Source organism: Bos mutus, chromosome 22 (genome assembly GCF_027580195.1).
Source record: "Bos mutus isolate GX-2022 chromosome 22, NWIPB_WYAK_1.1, whole genome shotgun sequence".
NCBI lineage: Eukaryota > Metazoa > Chordata > Mammalia > Artiodactyla > Bovidae > Bos > Bos mutus.
Window position 1 is genome coordinate 50,038,009 of NC_091638.1, and position 22,772 is coordinate 50,060,780.

Consider the following 22,772-nt stretch of genomic DNA (forward strand, 5'->3'; position numbering starts at 1 on the left):
CCCCGTAAACAACCTGCCCGGTGCCCACTGGGGGCCTCCCTCCTGCCTGACCATGCAGCCAGGCCTGTGACTCTCCCTATAATCGCCACAGCTCTGTGGGAAGGAGCGACTTCACCACAAATTATTTTGTTCTAAGAGAAGGACAAAAAGAAAAGAGAAGCCGGGAGGGATGGGGGTGGTGGGAGGAGGAGACTGCCTGAGCCAGCTTTGAGCGCTGCTTTAACCCTTGGACTGCCAGGGGCCCACTGGGCAGCGGGGCCGGGGCTCTGAAGGCGCCGGGTCCCCCACCTCCTCCCCTCGTCACATGCCAGAGGCCTTTATCTGCCTACTCTGCCTGTCACTCTCCCGACCTTATCTCCCCCGCCTGTCTGTCTCTCATCAGCGGCCTCTCCCACCTCCTTATCGCCTCCTCATCGCCTCTTCTCTGTGTCTCTCCACATCCCTCCACTTCTGCACAGCCCGATGGCAAAAGTCTGGTGGCCGCGGTTCTGTTGTGGCGACCAGCCCATGACCTTGTGCTGAAGGAGCCAGCTTGTGGCACAGATTTCCTGGGGTCACCTGGATGGATATGGGGGCTCATTCAGGCTCAGAGGCACATGTAGGGGTGTGCAGTGCACAACCACGCACACACATACACACACACACATACACACACACACACACACACACACGTGCACACACCTAAGACCCCTGTCGTGAACAAAGATGCCCACGGAAACCTGCTTCCACAGTTCACATACAGCCCCCAGGCTTCATCTAGCCGCCCTAACCCCACCCCATCCCAACACTCAGGCTCGTACACACAGATGGGTGTGTGTTGAGCCATAGCACCCATTCACACATGCAGATGCTGACTGTCAGATTTACACCCTCACATGCGTGTGCACACAGGCCAAGCCCCACCAAGGAAGAGGGGAAGCAGATTCATTCCCCCTGTATGCCTTTTCTTCCCTGGTCCCTGTCCCCATATTCTTTGCCCAGAATGACAGAGGAGCCCCTTGGGGCACACCGAGCTCCCACAATGGTTTCTGCAAACGCTTTGGGGAAGTGCCAGCGAAAGTGGGGTATGGATGCCTGAGCCTGTGTGGAGAGGTGGTTCTATGTGTGTGATGCATGTGTGGGTTTATGGGTGTGAGAGCACCTTCGTGTCGGTATGTGGGGTACAGTGTGTGCCTATTGGCTCCATCTCCCCACAGCACCCTGCCCCCCGCTATTATTAGCAAGCCTGAGCCAGTCAGGGAGGTGCTGCTTGTGGCCCCTGGATGGGGAACCCTGAGTCCCAGAGAAGGCAGTGACAACCTCATCCCACCAGACTCACACAAGCAGCGCAAGTGGAGCCATGGCCTTGAACTTCTTCCAAGTCTATCGGAGCTTGAGCGGGACCCCCAGACCTCCCTGTTCTCTCTCAATGGCCAAAGCTGGGGTCAGGGTAGAGGTGAGGACCGTTCCGTGGGGAACTGTGCAGCGAGGGCATATGGACGCCATGTCTGAGGAGTGGGGGATCACCCTGGCCTCACCCCAGGCTTTTGCTTCCTTCCAGATCTACAAGGACAACAGGAATCTGTTTGAGGTGCAGGAGAATGAGCCTCAGAAGCTGGTGGAGAAGGTGGCGGGGGACATTGAGAGCCTGCTGGACAGGAAGGTGCAGGCCCTGAAGGTAGGTGCGGTCGTGTGGGTGGAGGGAAGAGCAGAGTGGCCTGCACCGTGAGGGCACCGTCCCGACCTGCCGTGAACACACAGCCCTCCTGGCCCTCTGAAGCCAGGCCAGGCCGTCGCTGGCAGGCTATGCCACGTGGACTGTGGGCAGCTGCTGGCAGGAGCAGGATGTTTTCCTGTGGAGTAGGCCCCTGGCCCGGGGCCTCGGGGGCCCTGCATGGGTACAGTGGCAGCCCCGGTCCTGCCTCTGCTGGGCCTGGGGTCTTCCTGTTCCTCCACTCTGCTTATGAGTGTGCCAAGGGTGAGCACTTGGCCAGGATGTGTGTGTGCAAGCGGGCGTGCTTGGTCGTGTCTGACTGTTTGCCACCCCATGGATTGTAGCCTGCCAGGCTTTCTCTGTCCAGGGGATTCTCCAGGCAAGAATACTGGAGTGGGTTGCCATTCCCTTCTCCAGTGGATCTTCCCAACCCAGGGATCAAACCTGTGTCTCTGGCATTGGCAGGCGGATTCTTTACCACTGAGCCACCTGGGAATCCTCCCAGGCCAGGATAGCGAACTATTGGCTGGGAACGTAGCCTGCAGACTCTGAGGCAGGAGGAGTGTGGAGGGCCCTGAACACCTTACAAAGAAGGCCACGGCCGTGCAATTTTGGAGGCTGGCGCTCCTATTCTGCCCACAACTTCTCCACCTACCTCTGAGCCTCAGTGTTCCCATCTCTGCTGAGAGCTTGTGCCTGCCAGCTCCAAGACACCATGGTCCTGCGAGGTGACAGGACCTGCTGGTCCCCCTGACCAGGTCTACAAAGCCAGCAGACCCACCCCTGGGAGAGCAGGTGGGAAAGGGCTCCTGGAGCTGCAGAGTGCCCTGGGTGGGTTGTGCAGGAAAGAAGGGAGGGGGTCCAGGCTGCCCCCAGATCAGAGGCACAAACTTCTGCTGCCCCTGCCTGTGTCACAGAGATGTCCAGTAGAAAGGAATGAAATACTGGTACACATGTGGATGGACGACGTGGATGAATATGAAAACATTACATTGAGGGAAAGAAGCTCGTCATAAGGAACACCTATTGTGTGATCCCATATCTGTGAGATGTCCACAGTAGGCAAAAGCATAGAAATGGAAACTACATTAGCAGTTGCCTAGGGCTGGAAGGGAGGGGACAGGGAGTGTCTGCTAATGGGTACAAGGTTTCTTTTTGGGGATGCTGAAAATATTCTAAAATTAGAATGTGGTGATGAGTGCACAACTCTGAAAGGCTAAAAAAAGCCAACACTGAATTGTATATTTTATGTGAGTGAATTTTATAGTATCTCAGTAAAGCTGTCTTTTTTTAATGAGCAAGACCACACAAGCAAGGGTCCCAGCAGGGTCACATCAGACCAGCCAAACCCCCACCACATCCAGACCCTGGGAGGGGACTAGGAACCCCTTCTGCAGGAGCTGGGCCCTCCTGTGCCCCTGGCATCCCCTGCCTGTGCCAGGTGACTTGGGATCATGAACTAGGGAAAGGCCGGCATCCAGGACCAGAGTGGGGGAACCCTGAGGGCATCCCACCCAGTGTGGACCCAGAGGCCCCAGAGCTGGGCTCAGCCTGACCTTGGGGTTCTCCTAGTCACAGGCAGGGAGACAGTTGAGGAAGTGGACTGTCATGGGGAGGAGGCAGAGCCAAGCCCCTATGAGGTGCGACAGTGTCCCCTGGTTGTAGGAACCATCTGCCTGCCTCATGCAGCCAGCGCACCATGGCCCACCTCTGTGCCTTGTGCCTAGAACTGAACACTCTGCCCTCCTTTCTCTCATTCTCTCTTTGTCCTTCTCTCCCCACTTCATTCCAGATCCCCTGTTTGCCCTCCACTTCCTTGCTTTGCAGCCTGCCCCCTCCCCAGCTGTCCAGTGTACAGAGCACAGGCCACAAGCCCTGAACTTGCTTGAAACCATCTGACAGTTTTGGAAAGCATCCCCCTTTACACCTGCTTCCCACCCTGGTTTTAGGACCAGTTACCTTGGCAGGGGTTGCTGAGCGGTGGTAACAGATGCCCCACCTGCCCTCCACACAGGGAGCCCAGGGCCCAGCCCTGCCCAGCCCCTGCCCAGCCCCTCTGAGCATCCCAAGGTTGGAGTCACTCCCCCAGCTCCTATCCCCACTCCTGGAGAAACAGGCAGCCTTCATAGCTCAGGGGTGGGGGAGCCCAAAGCCTGGGCTCTTGATCCCCAGCCTCTCCTATGCCCCACATGCCGGACTCTGCCCCAGAGACAGTATGGAAGTCTGCCTCCTTCCCACCGAGTCCAGCCCAGGTGCCCATGGCCCGGTGCATGCTGGTTCTCCAGGGAGGAATGACAGGAAGAGGCACTCACTGATCAGGTGCTCACCATGCTCTGAGTCTGTCATGTCATCTCACAGCAGCCCCTGAGGGAGAGGGACACTGAGACTCGGACATGCCATGCGTTAGGCCAGGATATGGCCGAGCCAGGATTTGAACCCAGGTCTCTCTGACCCTAAGCCAGGCCCCTGACTGCCCATGTTAGTCCAGAGGTGTGCACGGAGCCCAGCACTCTCCCGGCCAATGAACCCCTCCTACTGTAATACCCCCAACTCCAGACCCAGAAGACGCTCCTGTCCGTATCTCCGGGGCAAGGAGAGGACCGTCCTTCACCTGCCTTGGTCCTAGTTGTTCAAGATGAGCTTTGCTCTTCATTGTTGCTCATTTTGCTTTTAATCAAGCTCTGGCTCCTTTCTCCTTACCCACATGTGTTTGCAGCCTGAGTGCATGTGGAGAGGGATGTTGGGGGTCTTGACCTCTCCACACTCCATTGTCCTTCTCGCCCTGGACCCCATCCAAGAATCCAACTTAAATCCGCTTGCCCTGGTCTGCAGTTTTAATGTGGGGCTCGAAAGGAGGGGACCGAGCAACACAGGATGGAAGTTTATTGTCTCATCTAATCAGGGACAGTCGGTTGTTTGTAACAAGTTTCTCCAAGCTGCACAGAGTGGTTTTCCCAGCCAAGAATCAGGCAGATCAGGCCAAGTCAGGGATTTTGCAATGCCAGGCAAGCAGCCTCCTGAAGCCCAGGACACCTGCTAGGGCCTCAGCTTAGGAGACATGGAGGGGACCTTCTAGGGACATCTGCTATCCTGGAGGATGGGTCCTCTGAGACAGAGCCTGCTTTGTTTGGGTTTTGAGTTCCAGGAAGGGTAGGGAGGTGCCTCAGTTCTTATCGCACATTGGAGGCAGAGCTGGACCCAAGTCAGGACTGTCTTGTCCTCCCAGATGGAGCCTCTCTCAGCCCCTTCCTCAGAAAGGTCATCTCTTGGTTGTATTCCTTCCTCCATCCATTCTTCAGCACTTACTAAAGGCCTACTGTGCGCCAGGCCAGTGCTGGGAGTGCAGCGAGGAAGGACAGGCCCCGTTCCTGTCCTCTTGGAGCTCTCAGTCTCATCCTGTCCCAGGCCTTAGTTTATCCCTCTGGAAAATGGGGACATGAGACCATCCCTGCCCAGTACTTCTGGTTTCACAGCTCCAGGAGTCATCATTTATAAAGGCCACAGTGAAAACAGTGTCTCTGAAGGTCGTGTCACCTTCAGCACCATCCTGGGCACCCCTGCTGTGGGGCTCAGGGGAGAGGCAATGGGAGGTGAGACGTGACCCCACTGTGGGGCATCCCAGGCTGCTCTCAGGGACAAGGCCAAGGGCAGTGTGGCTCAGTGAGCGTGGTTCCTAGAGAACGGAAGCCCAGAGCCAGAGCAGCCATGCCAGAGCAGGTTGTTAAGGGACATCAGTGTGGCAGCTAGAAGCCTGATCTCAGGGACACCTTTACACCTCCAACCTCAAATAAGCTGGAGGCAGTGAATTTCTGGCCGAGATCCAGGACCTGGAGACTTTGGCCCTTGAGCTCTGCCCTCCCCCCCACCCCCATCCCCCCCCACCCCGCTCCTGTGTTCCTCATGCTCCCCCTCAGCTCCTTCTCATTGTCCTGGGGGCCCAGACCCTTCTAGAGCCTATGCCTTTGCATCTTTGCCTTCATGCAGCATTTTTAACACCGTGGTCACATTGGAGTCACCTGTAGGGCTTTTAAATCGTGATGCCTAGGCCCCACCCTAGACCGCATATAGTAGATTATGTAGGGATGAGGCTGGGCTTCAGTATTTCTCAGTGGTCCACAGATGATTCAGTGTTGAATCAGAGTTCAGGACATTTCCCCTAAAAAGGCAGAAATAATTTCTCTCCACAATCACTGGCCTCTTTTTGAGTGTGTACCAAGTACGCAGCCTAAGATAAGCTGAAACACTTCAGATGTCTGCAGATCCTCCCTGCAACCCAGAGTTACCCCCCTCCTATCCCTGTTTTGGGCTTCCCTGGTGGCTTAGACTGTAGACAGTCTGCCTGCAATGCAGGAGACCAGGGTTTGATCCCTAGGTGGGAAGATCTTCTGGAGAAGGAAATGGCAACTTACTCCAGTATTCTTGCCTGGAGAATTCCACAGACAGAGGAGCCTGGCGGGCTACCGTCCATGGGGTTACAAAGAGTCAGACACAACTGAGAGACTTTCCATACATACATACATACATACATCCCCATTTTACATTTGAGGAAGCAGCCCCAGAGAGGTTACACCACAGGCCCCAAATCTCAGCAAAACTAGACTATAGATGCGGGTACTCGGGCTCCAAACCCCAGAAACTGCCCTCCTCTGTGCTGCCGCTAGTGGGCAGGTGCTTGCTATCCGCAAGGGGACAGGGCCAAGGGAGGAGCAGGTGGGTCCCCTCTGGCAGGGACTTGCTCTGGGATGACCTAATGACCTTGGACCAGGCTTTGCCCTGCTGCATCTTCCTTGGTCAGTGGAGACAAGACACTGAGCAGCCCCGCTAGCCCAACCCCGTGATGCCCAGAGGGATGGGGCAGTGGGGAGGCACATTGGTGGCTCTGGTCCTAGGGGTTCCAGTGGGCAGCATTCCCACCATCAGTGGCCTCTCTGGGGAGCGAGCATCATTTAAAAAGTAAAATTAAAAACCCTTCTGCACAGAGCCGCCCTGCTTTTGCCGCTAATGGCCACTTAACCCAATTAAACTGATGCATTGTTGGCAGTGGCTGGGTCTGTTCAGGAACTGCGCTCTGGGCTGAGTGTTCAGAGGAGCAGGAGGAATGAGCCAGGGAGGGAGCCAAGGGGCCAGGGGCTGTGGGGCAGACCACCTGCCATAGTCAGGAGGGACAGCGTTCCGCCTAGCTCCCCCTGACTTGCCGCTTCCTTTCTCAGACTTCACCTCATAAGGGTTTCTTGGTGTTGGTGCTGTGGACATTTTGAGCAGGATGATTCTTTGCTGTGGGGGCTGTCTTGTGCATTGCAGGTGGTTAAGCAGCATTCTGACCCTCTGCCTGCCAGAGGCCAGTGTACATCACTCCCCCAGTTACAAGAACCAGAAATGTCCCCAAGTGTTGCCAGATATCCTCTGGGGGCAAAGTCCCGTTTGGTTGAAAACCACTGGTCTGATGAAACAGAGAGCTGCAGTCATTATAGAAACCTCAGAAGCAGGGTGACATTGGGGACCTCAAAGAGATGCAGACAGAATGGAGCAGCCTAAACAGGAGCATGATCCCTGCAGTTCAAAGGGGAAAGAGTGAGCTTGGGGCAGCCTGGAGGAGGCGTCATGAATTGTGGGGGGAATGTTCACCCTTGGAGGCAGCTGAAGGCCAGATCAAAGCTGGGTCCACAGATACATTCATGGATGGAGGTTGGACAAGCAGAGGGGTCCTGGGAAGACAGGGCCGGGGTACCACCTGCTGCCAAGGCCTGGTCCAGAGTCGGAGCCTCATGAGTATTTGCAGAACAGAGGCTAGGGCTGCGGCTCCGGGTCCTGGCTGGAGGTCACCCTCTGGGGTCTGACTCCAGACCAGCGAAGCTCGGAAAGGCACACAAACGGTGGACACACAGGCAGGGAATTCTGCAGCAGCAGCTGCCTCCGCCCACCCTTCTCTGGGCAATTAAAAGGTGTTTATGTGGGGCTGGCGGAGGCTTCTGCCTCCCTTCCATTATGACCATTAAGAGATCTTGACCCTTCCACTTTTCCTGCTCTTAAAAGGAGCCGCGGACACGTGGAGCCAATTAGGCGCACATGTGGCCGCCGAGGGCCCAAGCAGCCTTTTCTCCCTGATTGCCGCGTTTACGGCTGATTATTCTCCCCTCACCCAAACAGCGCCGCGGCTTCCTGGCAAGGTGCCACTGCCACCCAGGGGAGCCAGCTGGGGCCCCTGGGGATGGGGGAGTGTTGAGTTAGTGAATGGGCATCCACCAGGTGCCCCTTTGTGGGAACCCTGGGACACCTCTGCATAAGAGTGACCACTCAGGAGTGGGGGTCAGAAGGAGCACTTTGGAGGAGGTGGGCCACCTGGATGCGGAAGGGATGAAGAACCGACATCCACTTGCTATGCACCCTAGGGTCCTGGGCCCCAGCGTGAGCCCTGGGCAAAGAGGCTTCTCCTAGGCTGGTGGATGCACGTATGGGAGCCTGCGCCCGCCCGCATCCCTGCTGGGTGGCTGAAAACGCACAGACCTTTTGAAGACGCCCAGGCTGAGCTAGCGGGACAGGGAGCTGGCCTCCCTGGGAACAGACAGGGAGACAGCGAGGGAGGGGTGTGGCTAGGGAATAGCCAAGGATCCTCGGGGAAATCCTGTCATTCCCTCCTCCTCGCCCGCCTGCGTGACCTCCTTCCGGGGGTCCGGAAGGGCTGAGCTGTGGGTTTCGGGCTGGACTTCCCTGGTCCCTGGGATTACCCCTATGGTGCAGGCTCCTTTCCCTGCTCCTCCTGCAAAGTCCAGGGGCCTCAGGAGGGGTCAGAAGAGCTGTGGTCACTCCTCATATCCACTGGCCGAAGGAAGGGTCTGGGGGCCAGAGGTGCAATGTCCTTGAGGGTCTTACACCCTCTCACCTGCTGCTTCCCTGCCGTGTTCTCTCCCATGACTGAAGGGAAAGGCTGACTGTTGCTGCACGTCAGGCATGTTGCGTTCCCCGACCAGCAGCGCCCACCTCCTGTGGGATGCATGACTGAGGCACCCCAGGCCCAGGTCTCACCCCAGAACGGGGTGTCTGAGCCTCTCCTACCCGGTGGCCCTGCTCATGAGGCCAGGTGCATCCCCTGGGGGCAGCATTCAGTCTCCCTGTCGTTCACTTGCTCTCTCTGTCATTCAGCAAACCTTCTCCACTGCCCCCAGCCTGACCCTGGGTGTGGTGCCTCTCTCTGCTCTCGGTGGGACAGAATTCCCATTTTACAGATGAGGAAACAGAGGCTCAGAGGTGATGCCAACCCAACTACTGCCTGGCTGAGACAGGGTCATGGTTCCCCCTGCTCCACTGGCTCCTGAGCCAATGTGCCTACCCCTCTGGAGCTCCCAAGGATGGAGAAGCAGAGCCGTGCTGACTGGGGCAGAGAGGAAGAAGCCCAGGGTTGGGAAGGGAAATGGTGAGGGTCTGCCAGACAGAGGGCAAAGCACAAGCAAGGGCAGGAGCTCTACTGGGGACCCTGGAGAACAGGTGGTCAGGGCAGCTGGATGCACATGCAGGCTGGGACTCACTGCCCTGTGTTCCCTTTTCAACACCCCTGCCCCCTGCCCACCACAGGAGGGGGATTCTAGGGCATGGGGTAGGGAGGTGGGCCATTGGCCAAATGAAGAAAATGAACCCTGGGACCAAGGGTGATTGATTTGCTGGACTCGTTCCCCAGAGGCCAGCACTGTGGGAGGAGCCTCTCCCACTCTGCCCACCTCCCCAGGTGTCCTTAGTGGCAAGGGGGAGGGGGCACAGATGCTAGGAAGCAGAGTAAAAGGGCCTGCAGGTGCCACAGGGACAAGCCAGTCTAATTCAGGATCAGAGAAGTGAGAAATTTAATTGAGTTTTAATAGTGTCTGGCCCTTTGTTCTGAAATCCCCATGTACAAGGGCTGGGGGAGGTGGTGTGCGTCTAAGGCAGGGCGGGCTAGTGGCCCTCCAGGATGACAGACTTCGAGGGGACAGAAAACAAGCTACGAGGTGTGCAGATCGGCTGACATGAGAGGGCAAGTCTAAGAAGACAGCCGGGAGGAGGTGGTGTTTGAGCTGAGCCTTGGAAGGTTGGCAGAGCGGCAGTGCCTGGGGTTTTCCAAAGGTGGAGAAAAGGAAGAAGGAAGGCACAAGCCCTAGCCTAGCAGTGAAGTGACTCAGACTGAATCTGCTGAGACAAGGGTTGTGGGCTGGGAAGGGAGCCAGGAAGGTGCAGCCTGTGCATAACTATTTCCACTGGAGGGCAGAGAGGATGGGGAGGTGACAGAGGCAGGCTGAAGGGCCCACCGCCTGGGGCGGTCGCTGCATATCTGTAAACACAGCCCTTTTGAAACCATCAGCAGTCCTCAGAGCAGCCAGTCACCTCTCTCAGCCCATTTTCTGTGGCTCAGAATACCCAGCGAGCAGTGTCTGTAGCAGTGGGTGTCTGAAAAAGAGTGAATTGTGGGAGTGCGGGTGGGGAGGGCATGGGGGGCTCTGGGGTGCTGAGAAGGGCCTCAGGTCCCTCATGGATCCCTCAGCTGTCTTCTCCAAGCCCACACCTGAAGGCTGGACCAAGCGCCATAGTGACCCCGGGCAGGAGCGTATGAGGCTGGCCCTGCCTCAGTGTGTCATGGAATATCTGGTCTTCCGTGTCTTTTGCTTCCTTCAGCCTCTGTTTACTGAGTGCTGAGCACCTCCTGTGTCCACATGCCAGCCTAGGTTACCAGCCACAGGTACACCTGCAGGGCACCTCCTTTGAGGCATACTGTCTGCTCAAGGTGACAGGGGTGTGACCCATGCCACGAAATGTGGATCCAGGGTGGTGAGCCCGTGGATATTGACCAGGTCTAGGGGAATTGGGACGGCAGAAAAGAGGAGTATTACTGGAGTCTCAGCAAGGCAGAGGAGAGGAAGGAAGAGGATCCAAGGCAGAGGGCACAGCAGAGTACAAAGGCCAGAGGTAGAAAGAGTGTGTGCGTGGCATGTTTGGACATCTGCCCACGCGTGGAGGCGGAGGGCTTCACCTCTGGCTGGCTCCGCAGAGCATGTGCATGGAGGCACTGGAAGGTGGGAATGGGCTGTGCCCCGTGTGGGTGCTGTTCCTTGGAGTCTAGCTGCACCCTCACCCAGTGACCACAAGCTGGGTCGTCCTGACCTTACACTACCCCAAAAGAACCTCTGACCAAGAGTCCCCATTAGGAAGGTGGAACATGGCACATGATACAGGTGAGCAAGAGGTGGCCAAGAATTAAGGGCCTCACCCTGCACCATGTGCAGCCCGCACACTCCCCTCGAGCGGCACCAAGCCCTTGGTAACGCTCATACTCTCTGAGCCTCAGTTTTCTTACCTGTCCAGTAGAACCTCAAGTGCAGCCTCACAGATCTGTCATCAGAGCTTATGCCCAGGCCGTGGTGACATCAGCTGAGCATGGGCACCATGCCGATGTGAGGTGGGATGGACCCCAGTGGACAAGACTGACCTGCGCTCCTTCAGCCCCGCCCCGCCCCGCTGGCAGGCCAACACGAGGCTGTAGGACCTCATGCCAGCTCTACCCCCTCTCCTACCTCATCCAAAGCCCGTCCCCAGCTCCCACCTCCGTGGGCCACACTGTCCAGGCTGCTCGATGCTTCCTGCCTCCTGGCACAGGCCTTGGGGCCCTTATTTGAGAGGCTGGTCACGGTTGCCAGGCCCTTTGTTCCAGCCTTCCGGTGTTTGCCCACTCTGTGCCTCGGCGAATGGGAGTCGTAGCATGTTTGCTGTGTCAACACCAGCTGGAGCCTAGTTATCAAGATAGCCCAGGGTACGAGGCCCCATCCGCCAGCTGCCCAGGTCCCCGGGGCCCAGCCCCTTCCTGGGCGGTTGGGGCGGATAAGCCAGTGGGGCAGCTCCCGTGCCTCACCCGTTCACCCACAGGACTGCCCAACCTGGGCTGGGCAAGTGGCTGGAAGCAGCAAAGACAGCCCTAGGGAGGAAACTGGACTCAGGTCAGGCACAGTGTCACCTTGGTATGACTCAGGAGGACTCCCTGGTAGAGTCAGCCTCCAAGCCTTTGAAGGCTAGATTTGGGGCTTATCCACCCTCTATGCAGAAGGCCTTTGACCTCCCGGGCCCTGGTGCCAGCCCTCTCCTCCCTGGGTTCCCAGTCATCAGATCCAGAGACATCAGAGGAGAGGGGGCCTGAACAGTCCAGCAGATGGACAGATGGATGGGCAGGCAGTGAGACGGAGTCCAGGCAAGAGATCAGAACTCCAGGAGAGGACTCGAGGGGGCCTGAGCCAGGCCAGCTGACATGCACGTGTGAGCCATGCAGGTGTGGGAAGGTGGGGGAGCCACAGTACTGGGGAGGGCAGAGGTGGGCAGCCTCTGGCTGGTGGCTTGTACTGAGGGGTGCCTGTCACAGACAGACAGGGGAACAGAGGTCCAGAGACGGGGAGCAATTGCCCTGAGCCTCAGGTTCCCCGCCCTTTAACCAAGGCTGTTCCAGCACTTGGGGGCCTCATCCTTGGGCCACGTGGCAGAGCTGAATCTTTAAACCCTATTTACTTATGAATGAGACCCCCACCCACTTCATCAGTAGGTTTTCCGGAAATGAATCTCCGAGGGTGACTCACCCAGGAGACCGAGGCCTCCGAGGCATGGACCAGGCAGGCATCTGGGTCAGGAAGCAGAAGGGCCAAGTGAGATCTCAGGTACAGCACTGCTGCATCAGCTGTATGGGCTTTGCTGGTGATTTCCCATCTCGGAGTCTCAGTTTCCTTATCTGTAAAATGGGTGGTAAGAGTCCATCCGGCGGGATTGCCGGGAGGGTCATCCAAGGTGAGACTTGATCAGTTCATAGACATGCGTGTGCCATGGAGTTATCGCTGTTACACGGAGGGGGCTTGGTCCACAGCAAAGATCCCCATCACTTGACCTCACTTTGGGAGCGTGTGGAAAAGCACTCCAGTTACCTTGAAGTGTGGAGACGTAGCACTGAGGCTGAGGCTGGAAGGATGGAGGGATCTGCCTGTCAGAGGGCGGGGAAAAGCATTGAGAAAGGGAACAGCATGCAGGGGCCCTGGGGGTGGGGAGGGAGGGTCACACAGAGTCCATTGTGGCTGCAGATCAGCTTGGGGTAGGGGAGCACGGCTGAGACCCTCTGAGTCTCGAATGTTCACATGCAGGACCCCCACCACAAGCAAAAGCCCCCACCCAAAGACACAAGCTTGTTGGGGAGGGAGTGGTGGTGGAGGAGCACATGTGAGTGTGGGCACGTGTGTGTGTGTGTGTGTGTGTACATGCACGCACATGTACGTGCACTTCACAGTCTCCCAGTGATGTGACACGGACCTTTCCCCACCACCCGTCTGCATACCTAGGCCTCCTTTTATCAAATATTCTTCTGCTAATCTCATCTCCCTGGGTGACTGCCGTGTAATTAGCTCATTTTGCAAAATATTTCATCTGTCATATTTTCCCCTCGCCTTTTCCTTCTCCCAGGAACGGGTAGGAGTGGACGTGGCAAGGGAAGATTTCTAGGCCTGGGGCCACCTCACAGGTCAGCTCTGGCCCTGCCCTCTGCACACAGGGCCCGCCATGTGCACCGGTACCTGCACAGGGCCTCCCCAATGCACATCCCAAACCCAGGGCCTGGTGAGCAGCGGGAGGTCAGTGGGCAGAGCCTGAGTGTCAGTGTCCTTTCTGGGTCAGGAGGAAGGGATGGTTCAGGCCTGACTGAGCCCTGCCTCAGGGGGCACCTGTGCGCACCTGGTCATACCTGGGGACAACTCAGGCCCAAGGCGGGCTCAGACTAATGAGCTCCGATGTGGGCACATGGAATGGCAGGCAGGGATGAGGCAGGATGCCAGGTGGCCTCTGCTCGGCACAGGTGGCCATGTGTGGCTGGACTGAGCCCCAGGTGTGCAATAAACACTTGGTTCCTAAGAGCCCCAGTGATCTTTCATTATTACCTATCTGCCTCCTGAGCCCCAGTGGACACGGTCTCACAGAGGGTAGCTTACCCCAAACCCCCCCACACTAGCACTCACCCACCCCAGCCAGTGTCGGGTCTAGCTGTGAGATGGGGGCTGTTCGAACGGTGGACTGTGCCCAGGACACGTGTGGAGACCCCCGATGGACCACACGTGGCCCAGGCCTCATCCCTGACCCAGCAGGATGGCTCTGGCCAGGGGGCCCTGGAGGTGGGGCCAAGCAGAGGGAGCCGTCTCTGTTGATTCCCCTGCCCCCACCTCCCCTGACCCATTCCCGGATGGAAAACCCGCAGCTTCTGAGCCCTCATCAGTGCAGAGAGCTCTCAGTGGCTCAGAACCTGCTGCAGTGAGGACCCCGGGCGGCTGGAAGGATGGGGCTTGGAGCCCTCGGCTGGCATGGCCTACTTTCCCTCATGCCCGCCCCCCCACTGTCTCCCCGCCTTCTCTTGCTTCCACTCCCTCGGGATGTAAATTCTCTTAAACTTTTAATTAAAAACATTGTGCTTTCTCCCCCCAAGATTTGGTTCCCTGTGATTTTCCTCTTAGGAGGAGAGATAGGGGGAAGGGGGTGGCGGGCAGGGAGTGGAGGTCAAGCCTTCCTGGGTCTCCATGGCGAAACCAGGGGAACCAAGTCCTGGCCCAGAGGAGGCACTGGCTGCCCCCTGCCCTGGGTCACCATCCCTGGCTCCCCAGCTCTGCCGAGGGAGGCATTTCTGAGGACGCCAACCCTGGGTGTCACAGCCAGATTTGGGGAAGGGCACCAGCTCCCTGCATGCACTCCCACCACGTCCCACAGAATCACTCAAGACCACAGCAGCACGCACCCATATGCACCGCATCTAAGGCGCCATGTTCTCCTGTGAGTGTGCTATGAGTTCCATGGGTCACAGCTTGGGGATGTGTCCTACAGGTTTACTCATCAGGCGAGATGCAGTCCTGGGCTGTGTCGTGGCCTCAGGGTCACCTGCTGGGTCACACGTGCTTCACAGGTCAAATTCCAAGTTCAGTTCAGAGGCACAAGATCAAGTCCTGGCTCACAAGATCGTGGCCGAGGGATGCTGGGACACAGATCCTTGACGTCAGGGAACCAGAACACCTTTTTAATTATGGGGCTGGAGACAGGCTGGCCTGTCCCTGTGCCCCAGGCAGTGGCCCATTAACCTGTCCCTGAGACTGGAAGGAGATGCCACCCTGTCCTCTGCTGCCCATTTGAGAGCTGGAGCCCTCTAAATGTCTGCAAGTTCTTCCTTGCAAGATCTGCAAGGATCCAACCTGATCGGATCCTGCAAGATCTGACCGTGATCTCTCTTGCTAAACCCTTTCCTTGGCTCCACCTTTTAGGCTTCCTTGTCTGTAAGTCCTCCCTTGTCCAGCAGACACGAGTCCCCACCTCCACACATTCCTGTCAGCTCCCCACTCATTTGCAGGTGAGGGCCTTCACACCTTAGGGCTTCTGGGCCCAGCCCAGGAAACCTCCCACAAACTCACAGCTTCCTCTGGACACACCCCCCACCATGACGCATCATGAGATGCTGCCTTTGCAGGTTGTACCTCTCCCACCTCCAGAGACCCTCTTCCAGCCCCCAGGGGCCAAGGGACTCAAGACAGCACTGCCATCTCCTCCTACCTTCGCATCTCCACAGGACTCATTCAGTTGCTACCTTCAGGGATGGAGGCCTTTTTCTCCCCTCACAGCCCATCTCAGCTGAACCTGACCTGTCAGGTGCCGCCCACGCTTTCATTCCCCGAGTACATACCTGTGTGCCAGGCCCTGAGCTGGTTGCTGGGAACTTGACGTGACAGAGCAAACCCAGTCCTGCCCTTGGGGACCTTCTGGTCCAGATGGAAGGCAGAGGGTAGACGAGTAATATGAGGCTGTGTAACGGGGTGTCAGAGGACAGTCACAGCAGGGAGGCCAGGGGCACTGCCACCGCCACCCACAGTGCAGACCTGAGCATGAGTAAGGGTGAAAGTGGTGAGAAGGAGGAGCCAGCCCTGCGTCCTGGCTCAGTGGGGAGAGCCTCGTCTCCCAGCCTGGGACACAGCTTCCTGAGGATCAGTTTGAGTCTCCTCTTCCCCTGCCAGGAGCCTGAATGGCAGGAACTCTGCCGACACCTGCCCGTGCCTAGCCAGGCCTCTGTACAGGTGGTGAGATGAGCAGGGTGGGCCAAGCAGGTGGCGCTGGACCTTCCTGGGTTGCCCAGCCCCAGGGCACCCTAGCATCAGCAAAATAGAACTCCCAAGTGCCCTTCAGAGTTCATAGCAGTGATAGGGGGACCCTCCTAGAAGACAAGTGGAATGTGTGTTTGCCCAGTGAGGGTTGTCTCTGGCTGGAACATGCCCCCTGTGTGCATCAGGGATGGCACTGGATGGATATGCATGCCCGTGTGTATGGCTGAGGACGGCAGGGCTCTCCAGAGCAGAGCCCACATGCATGGGGGTGTGAGAGACGTGTGGTGTGTGCTGGAAGAGTGGTGAGCTGGGGTAGGAAGGGAGGGGAGAGCTCTACCATCTCGAGATGTCTCCTGCATCAGCATGGCCCATCTCACTGGAGGCACTCTTGTGGGTGTGCTTCAGGCACCAGCAAATGTGTGTGTGTGTATAAAGCCATGTGCTTGTGTCCTGTCTCCCAGTCTACAGCCACAGGCGCATAGTCAAGGCCTAGGCCCTCACATGAGTGCCTGCTAATAGACGTGTAATACGTGTACAAGTGTGCATCTCAGCCCATGTTTACCCGTGTGTGATATCGATCTGTGTGTCCCAGGGAGACACAAACACACACACGCGTTCCTGCTTGGAAAGCCCTGGTGACTCCTGGTGCCCAGCCTCGTCACAGCTGTCTCCCTCTCTCCAGTCCCCACACCACTGCCTCTACAGGCAGGCAGACTAGGTTGAATATTTCATTTGGGGAAATTAAGGCACAGAAGGCAAGAGGAACTTGCCCTAGACTCACAAGCTCTAGCTACGACCCAGGTCTCCCAAGATCCTATCTCAGTCTGACGTGGCCCCGTGGCTTGTGAAGTGTCTCCCCACACTTCCTGCAGTGCCTGAGGAGTCCAGGACAGAGGGTTGGGGTTCACAGGGCGCCCCCATCCTTGCCGGCTCTCCCTCGGAAGGGACTCCCTGAGGCTCAAATCAGCAGGCATGTTCCACAGCAGGTCTCCCCACGGTGGAGCCCCTGAGCTCACGGTCATAACAGCTTAGGGAGGAGGAACCATTCCCTGGGCCTCCTGCAAAGAGGTGGCCTGCCTACAGGAGGAGTAAGGATCTCAGCCCAGCCTCTAGTGTCAGCCCCAGCACTCTGTCCCCTCCGCATCCTGCCTTCCTGGAATTCGCTCCTCTCCTGTCTGTCCCTCTGGCTCTGCCTCCTGTCTTCTCACCTCTCCACACTCCCCTCTACCCACCAGGGGCATTTCTGGGTTTGTTTCAGCAGCTCCTGATAAGCTGCTTAAGCTGAAAAACTCTCAGAAATCAACTGTGCCCTCAGCCCCTACAGACCCAGCTCTGGCCCAAGGGTTGGACGCAGGAGGAATCAGACCCCACTGTGACCTCAAGAGAACACAGCCCAGGATGGCCAGCCTTGTAAACCAGCCTGGCACCTCAGTAACCAGAGCTATTAGAGGCTAAGCAGAAAGAGGCCCAGCACAGGGTGCAACTGAGCTGGGCATTAAGAGGCAGGAAACAGTTGTCCAGGCAGAGGAGGAGGAGAACGGCCTTCCGTGCAGAAGGAGTGTCGTGTGTAAGTGTGGAGGTGAGAGAGTGTCATGATAACCGGGTATTATTGAGCTCCTGTCTCATGCCTCTTGAGTGGCTGTGCAGCTAGACATTCATTCATTCTTTTGTTTATTCACCAAACAGTTACCAAGAGCTGGGCACTAGGGCCGCTGGATGGAAAAAAACAGCATTGTCCCTGCCTCTGAGAAAGAACAGTCTGCTGGGAAATTATAGACAGCGGCGAAGTCCTTGACGAGGGCACGCAGGCACTGATGGGGATACACAGGCACTGAAGGAGGAAGTTGGAGGACATATGGGCATTCTGGGGTCCCCAGGGAGGGGTCTGGCCAGAACTGAGGCTCATTTGTCAGCCTTTTTTCCCCTATTCATCAGTACTTGGTATCCGGTCCTCAGAGGCCCTCATAGCTGGGAAGGCCCTTGGCAGTCCACATGTGTATCCTTCATGGTAGGCCCAGAACTCAAGTCTCCATGGCTTCTTTTCAAGAATGTAGTTGTAGGGACTTCCCTGGTGGTCCAGTGGTTGAGAATCCACCTTCCAATGCAGGGGAAGCAGGTTCAATCCCTAGTCAGGGAACTGGGATCCCACATGTCACGGGGCAACTAAGCTGTCATGGGGCAGATAAACTGAATGCCACAGCTAGAGAGATGTCCAAGTGCCGAGAGAAGCCAGAGCCCATGCACCACATCAGAAATCCTATGCACTGCAAATAAGACCTGATGCAGGGAAGTAAATAAGTAAATATTAATTTAAAAACACAGGAATGTAGTTGTAGTGGATAAAGCCAAGATGGGCTCCCCTGGTGGCTCAGATGGTAAACCGTCTGCCTGCAATGCAGGAGACCTGGGTTCAATCCCTGGGTCAGGAAGATCCCCTGGAGCAGGAAATGGCAACCCACTCCAGCATTCTTGCCTGGAAAATGCCATGGTCAGAGTAGCCTGATAGATTACAGTCTATGAGGTTGCAAAGAGTGGGACACGACTAAGAGATTTTCTTCAAGATTGTCTATAGCCAGAACTCACACAGGACTCAGTGCTGTCTCTGCAGCACCTCCTGCAGCCCAGAGGTGGAATTGCAGGTCCAGGAGGCTGCTTTGGAATAAGTGCCCTCAGAGTAGGGTCTATGCCCTTCTCAGGCTGGCAGGAGCAGCTGGGGACCTTGGGCATTTCACTGAGCCTCAATTTCTCACCACAGAACAGCAGCATAATTCCTGGCTTGCCTGCCACACTGGGGGGTTGTGGAGATGGAGAGGTCTGGCTCCCGTGACAGAAGCTCTCCGGGGGCCCTTCTGCCTGGGGCATGGCGGGGAGGGATCACATATGGCTGCCCACCACCACCCCCTCCCCCAGCACAGAAGCCGGGCTGATGGCTGGCTTCCTCCCACCACCAGAGCTCTCAAGCCATCCATCACTTATAAATTCTCATTTCTAAATAAAATGATTTGTTAATTTGAGTGAGTGATCGCCACTCTTCCAAGCCTCTTTGCAGGCCCAGGAACAGCTTGTGGGCTCCCAGAGCCCCGTGCCGCCGGCCTGGCACAGACTTGGAGGGGTTGTTTTCGATTTAAATGTGAATTGAATGAGGAGAAAAATGTTTCTCTTGGCAATTCCATAGGAGCTCGCTCTTCTGACAGATGTTGGAGTTTATTATCCCATTGGGCTAGCGTTTTGTTGAGCAGAATTGCTAATTATTTCGGAGGCCCGGCCATAGTCGAGGAGGAAAGGGAGGTGGCGGGTGTGGCTTTAGGTGGCATCTGTCAACAGGCGGGCACTGGGATGCCACGCCCAGCCCACCATCTCCCCACTCCCCTCCTGGGATCTGTAGGCATTTCTAGGCAGGAGCTGCCCTGCCCCTTGGTTTCTGCTTCACGGGGTACCTAGAGGAGGCAAAAAGGTTTGTTCTTGCCAGCACCCTTTTGGCTTCACAATGAAGGGTCTGTAAGATCGCACTGGGGGCTGTGTGTTGCTTGTATGTAGTGCGTTATGAGTGGTGGACGGAAATAGGCTCTGGAGAGGCCAGTGCTCTGCTCACTGTGTAAAGTCGAAGCTGTCGATTATAAGGACTGCGTCTGGGCAGGGGCCCAGCTTGCGCAGGCATGTGGCCGCTTATCTTCATAGTCGTGGGTTCTGTGTGGTTTGGCATGACTGTGTGCTGTGCTCGTGGGTCACGAGCTGCCTGGCGTGACTTCGTGTGTCTGTGAATGAGATGTCTGTGGTTGAGCTGCTCAGGCCTTCAAGGTACGGCTCCAATTCATTCCTGTCCCTGTCTGTGCACAGCAAGGTGAGGAAGGCCTGGAAAGACAGATGGCCAGAGGGGACTGGACCTCAGGAAGGGTGGGCTGAGGCTGGCCAGAGCAGGGCCAGGTCCCTGATACCCAGCAAGGGACTGCAGATTTCTACTGGACTGGGTCTGAAGGCTCCCCATTCTGCACAGCCTGTGTCTGACTCCAGTTCATGTCTGATGCCGGAGGAGACAGTTCCTCCTGCAGTCTCCCTTGAGAAACACCCGCACTGAGAAAGCCCCCCACCTCTGCACCTTTCCTTGCCACTTCCTGAGCCCCAAGACAAGAGCCCCAGGTGCCTTGGCCGCCCCCATTCCTGGCAGCTCAGGACCTGGCACTTGAGTCTTCCCATCCTTGAGTGTCTCATCCCCTTCCCCCATCTGCCTCCACACTCATTCTCCACCCTCTCCCCCAGTTCCAGGCTCACCGAAGCTCAGCTCCCTAGGTTCAACACAAAGGTAGAAGTGGCAGCTGGGCAGGCTTTTATAACCCTAATTAACACTGGATCCCGGTGTGGGGGGTGGGGGGTGGGGGGGGTAGGGGGGGTGGGTGCGTGGGGGTGGGGGTGGGGGTGGGGGGGGTAGGGGGGTGGGTGCGTGGGGGTGGGGGGGGTGGGGGGTTGGTCCCAGCTCTAGAACTGTGATGCAGGCCGAGCCCAGCAGAGTACAAGGCAGGGAGGGTCCACCTTGATGCTGGGTCAGGGGAGACAGTGCAGCTGGGCCCCAGAAGATGACAGGGAGCCCTGTGGCCTCAGTCTCTCTCCGTCTTAAGTCCTGGACCCTGGCAGCCATCCTCATGGGGGATGGGGTGGGGTGCCCAGCCACCCCCAGACTGAGATCCTGCCATGCATCTCTGATTGACCGTGTGTCCCTGGGAACCAGGCCTTCTCACTCCTCTGGATAAAACTCCACTGTGACATCCTTCCATTAAATAGGGCATGTTCAGAAGAGAAAATTGCTACTATTTTCCCCTTTTACTTCACTGTCATCAAAAATTGATCCCATATTGCATCCTTATTTCAAAGAATGAGCTAAAAAAAATAAAATAAAAATTCCCACTCCTCAGAGTGGCAGCTGCATCAAACTTCCCATTCCTCTCACCCCCCCAAAAAGAAAGGAAGAAAAGGAAAATGGGGCCATGGAAGGAGCACGCCACTGCCAACCCTTCTGGAGCTGTTGAATGTGGTGGGGGCATGGCTTTGGGAGAGAGGAGGGACGGGGCCCAGTCTGCAGACAGAGGGGGATTTCAGTCTGGTGAAATGTGGTAGAAAATGGGGTAATTGGGGGAGGTTAATTTGGATCTAAATGGAGCAATTCGTTATCTCAATAAGAAGCATCTTGTTTTCCAGGGAGACGGCTGTGCCTGCCAGCCAGATGCCGACCAGCCCATTGGCTCGGCGCAGGGCCCTGCCGCCCATCCTCAGGAGATCTAGCCTCCCAGAACCACTTACTCTCCTTGGCTCGTGGGACGGGGAGGTGGAGGAGCAAAGACAGGGGTCCAGGAAGGGGGAACAGTGAGGCTGAGGCTGGGGAGTGTGTGACACCCCACAGAGCACGGAGGCCCCCTGACTCTCAGAGCAGTCTTCCCTCCCATGGGTTTAGCTGCTTCTTAGAAGAGGAGAGAGTGAGTGGGGTGGGGAGCACAGTTTAATCTGCTTTTTGACAAAATATTGAGCAGCTCTCCACAAAAGCACAGGGTTTTTCCCACAACTAAGGGGTCATATGCCACAACTAAAAAATCACACACGCTGAAGATCTGGTGCAGCCAAATGAATTAAGTATATTTTTCAAAAGCACAAAGTTGGGGCTTCCCTGGTAGTCGAGTGGTAAAGAATCCACCTGCCAATGCAGGGGACACGGGTTCAATCCCCACTCCAGGAAGATCCCACATGCCATGGAGCAACTGAGCCGTGTGCCACAACTACGGAGTGCCTAGAGCCAGTGCTCCACAACGAGAGAAGCCACCGCCATGAGAAGCCTGAGTACCACGATGACGAGTAGCCCCCACTCGCCACAACTAGAGAAAGCCCATGTGCAGCAACAAAGACCCACCTCAATCAAAAAGTAAATCTTTTTGAAAAATAAAAAGCACAAGTTTTTAAAAACATAGAATATGTATAATAAGAATGAGACAAAAGAGCCAAGATAAGCAACCCCAGGACCAGCTGCTTGGTCTAGTTGAGCCTCCTCCAGTTTGACTGTGAGCCTCCTGGTAGCCAAAGGAACAAGGGGGAGCCAGTGCTTTGTGTTCTAACCAATAGAGATGAGACATTTAAATCAACTCCCCCAGAAGCCAAGTCTTGCTTCCCATGAGTTGGTGTTTGGGGGAGACTTTCACGACATGTCTCTCAGCTTCTCCCACCTTTACTAGGAGCAGAGTCTGGGAGCATACACTTGGGCTGGAGTCCAGAGCATGTCCCTCCTCCCAAAGCCTCAGATCCCATCTGGTCCTTGCCAGGGACTGCGGGCGAGAGCTGCTGACAGTGCTAGGATCACCAGTCCCACAGGTGTGGCCAACGCAGGCTACAGCGTGTCTGATAGACGTAGGGGTGCGTCCTGCTCTACCTCCTGCACATTCTGTGGCTGTGGAGTACTCAACCCCCTTGACCTGTGCCTCCTTCTTCTAGAAAATAGACCGGTAGCAGCAGCCTCACCCCTCATGGCTGTGTGGGTCACATGTGGACTCTGGGCCCCCATAAGTGATAACTGTAGTTATGAAGGCACCCAGTGGGGCCATTGGTTTGGGACTGGGGCACACGATTTCCTTGCTCTGGTCATGTGTCTAGCCTGGTGTTGGTTGTACCATGAGTATGGGCTGGGGGGGCAGGGTGAGCATGGAGACAAGGGGAAGCCCCTCCCTCCACTGTGAGCGCTGTGAGAACAAGGCAGAGAGCCTCATTTGGCCTGTGTCTCTGGCACAGGCCCTGAACATGTTTGTTGAAAGAAGGAGGAGGGGCCCTGGGCATCTTCTGTTCACTTACTCCATACTGTGGTTTTAGTTTGTATAAGATAACACAAAACAAAGTGATCGCAGTGGGGTGAGAGATGGGAAGAAGGTAAACTGGGGGACAAATTGAGGGCACACGGGAGAAGTGGATCACTAGGCATGAATGAGGCAGGTGGCAGC

At 56.6% G+C, this 22,772-nt stretch overlaps 1 protein-coding gene across 4 annotated transcripts in view; it reads left to right on the forward strand.

Moving 5' to 3' along the window:
• The window catches only part of CACNA2D2 (calcium voltage-gated channel auxiliary subunit alpha2delta 2), a 140,552-nt gene that overhangs the window by 67,113 nt on the left and 50,667 nt on the right, over positions 1 to 22,772 (forward strand). For all 4 annotated transcript variants that reach the window (XM_070359390.1, XM_070359388.1, XM_070359391.1 and 1 more), the window contains exon 3: positions 1,541 to 1,657. In XM_070359390.1, coding sequence (XP_070215491.1) covers positions 1,541 to 1,657 — 117 coding nt within the window. The remainder of the gene's footprint in view (positions 1 to 1,540; positions 1,658 to 22,772) is intronic.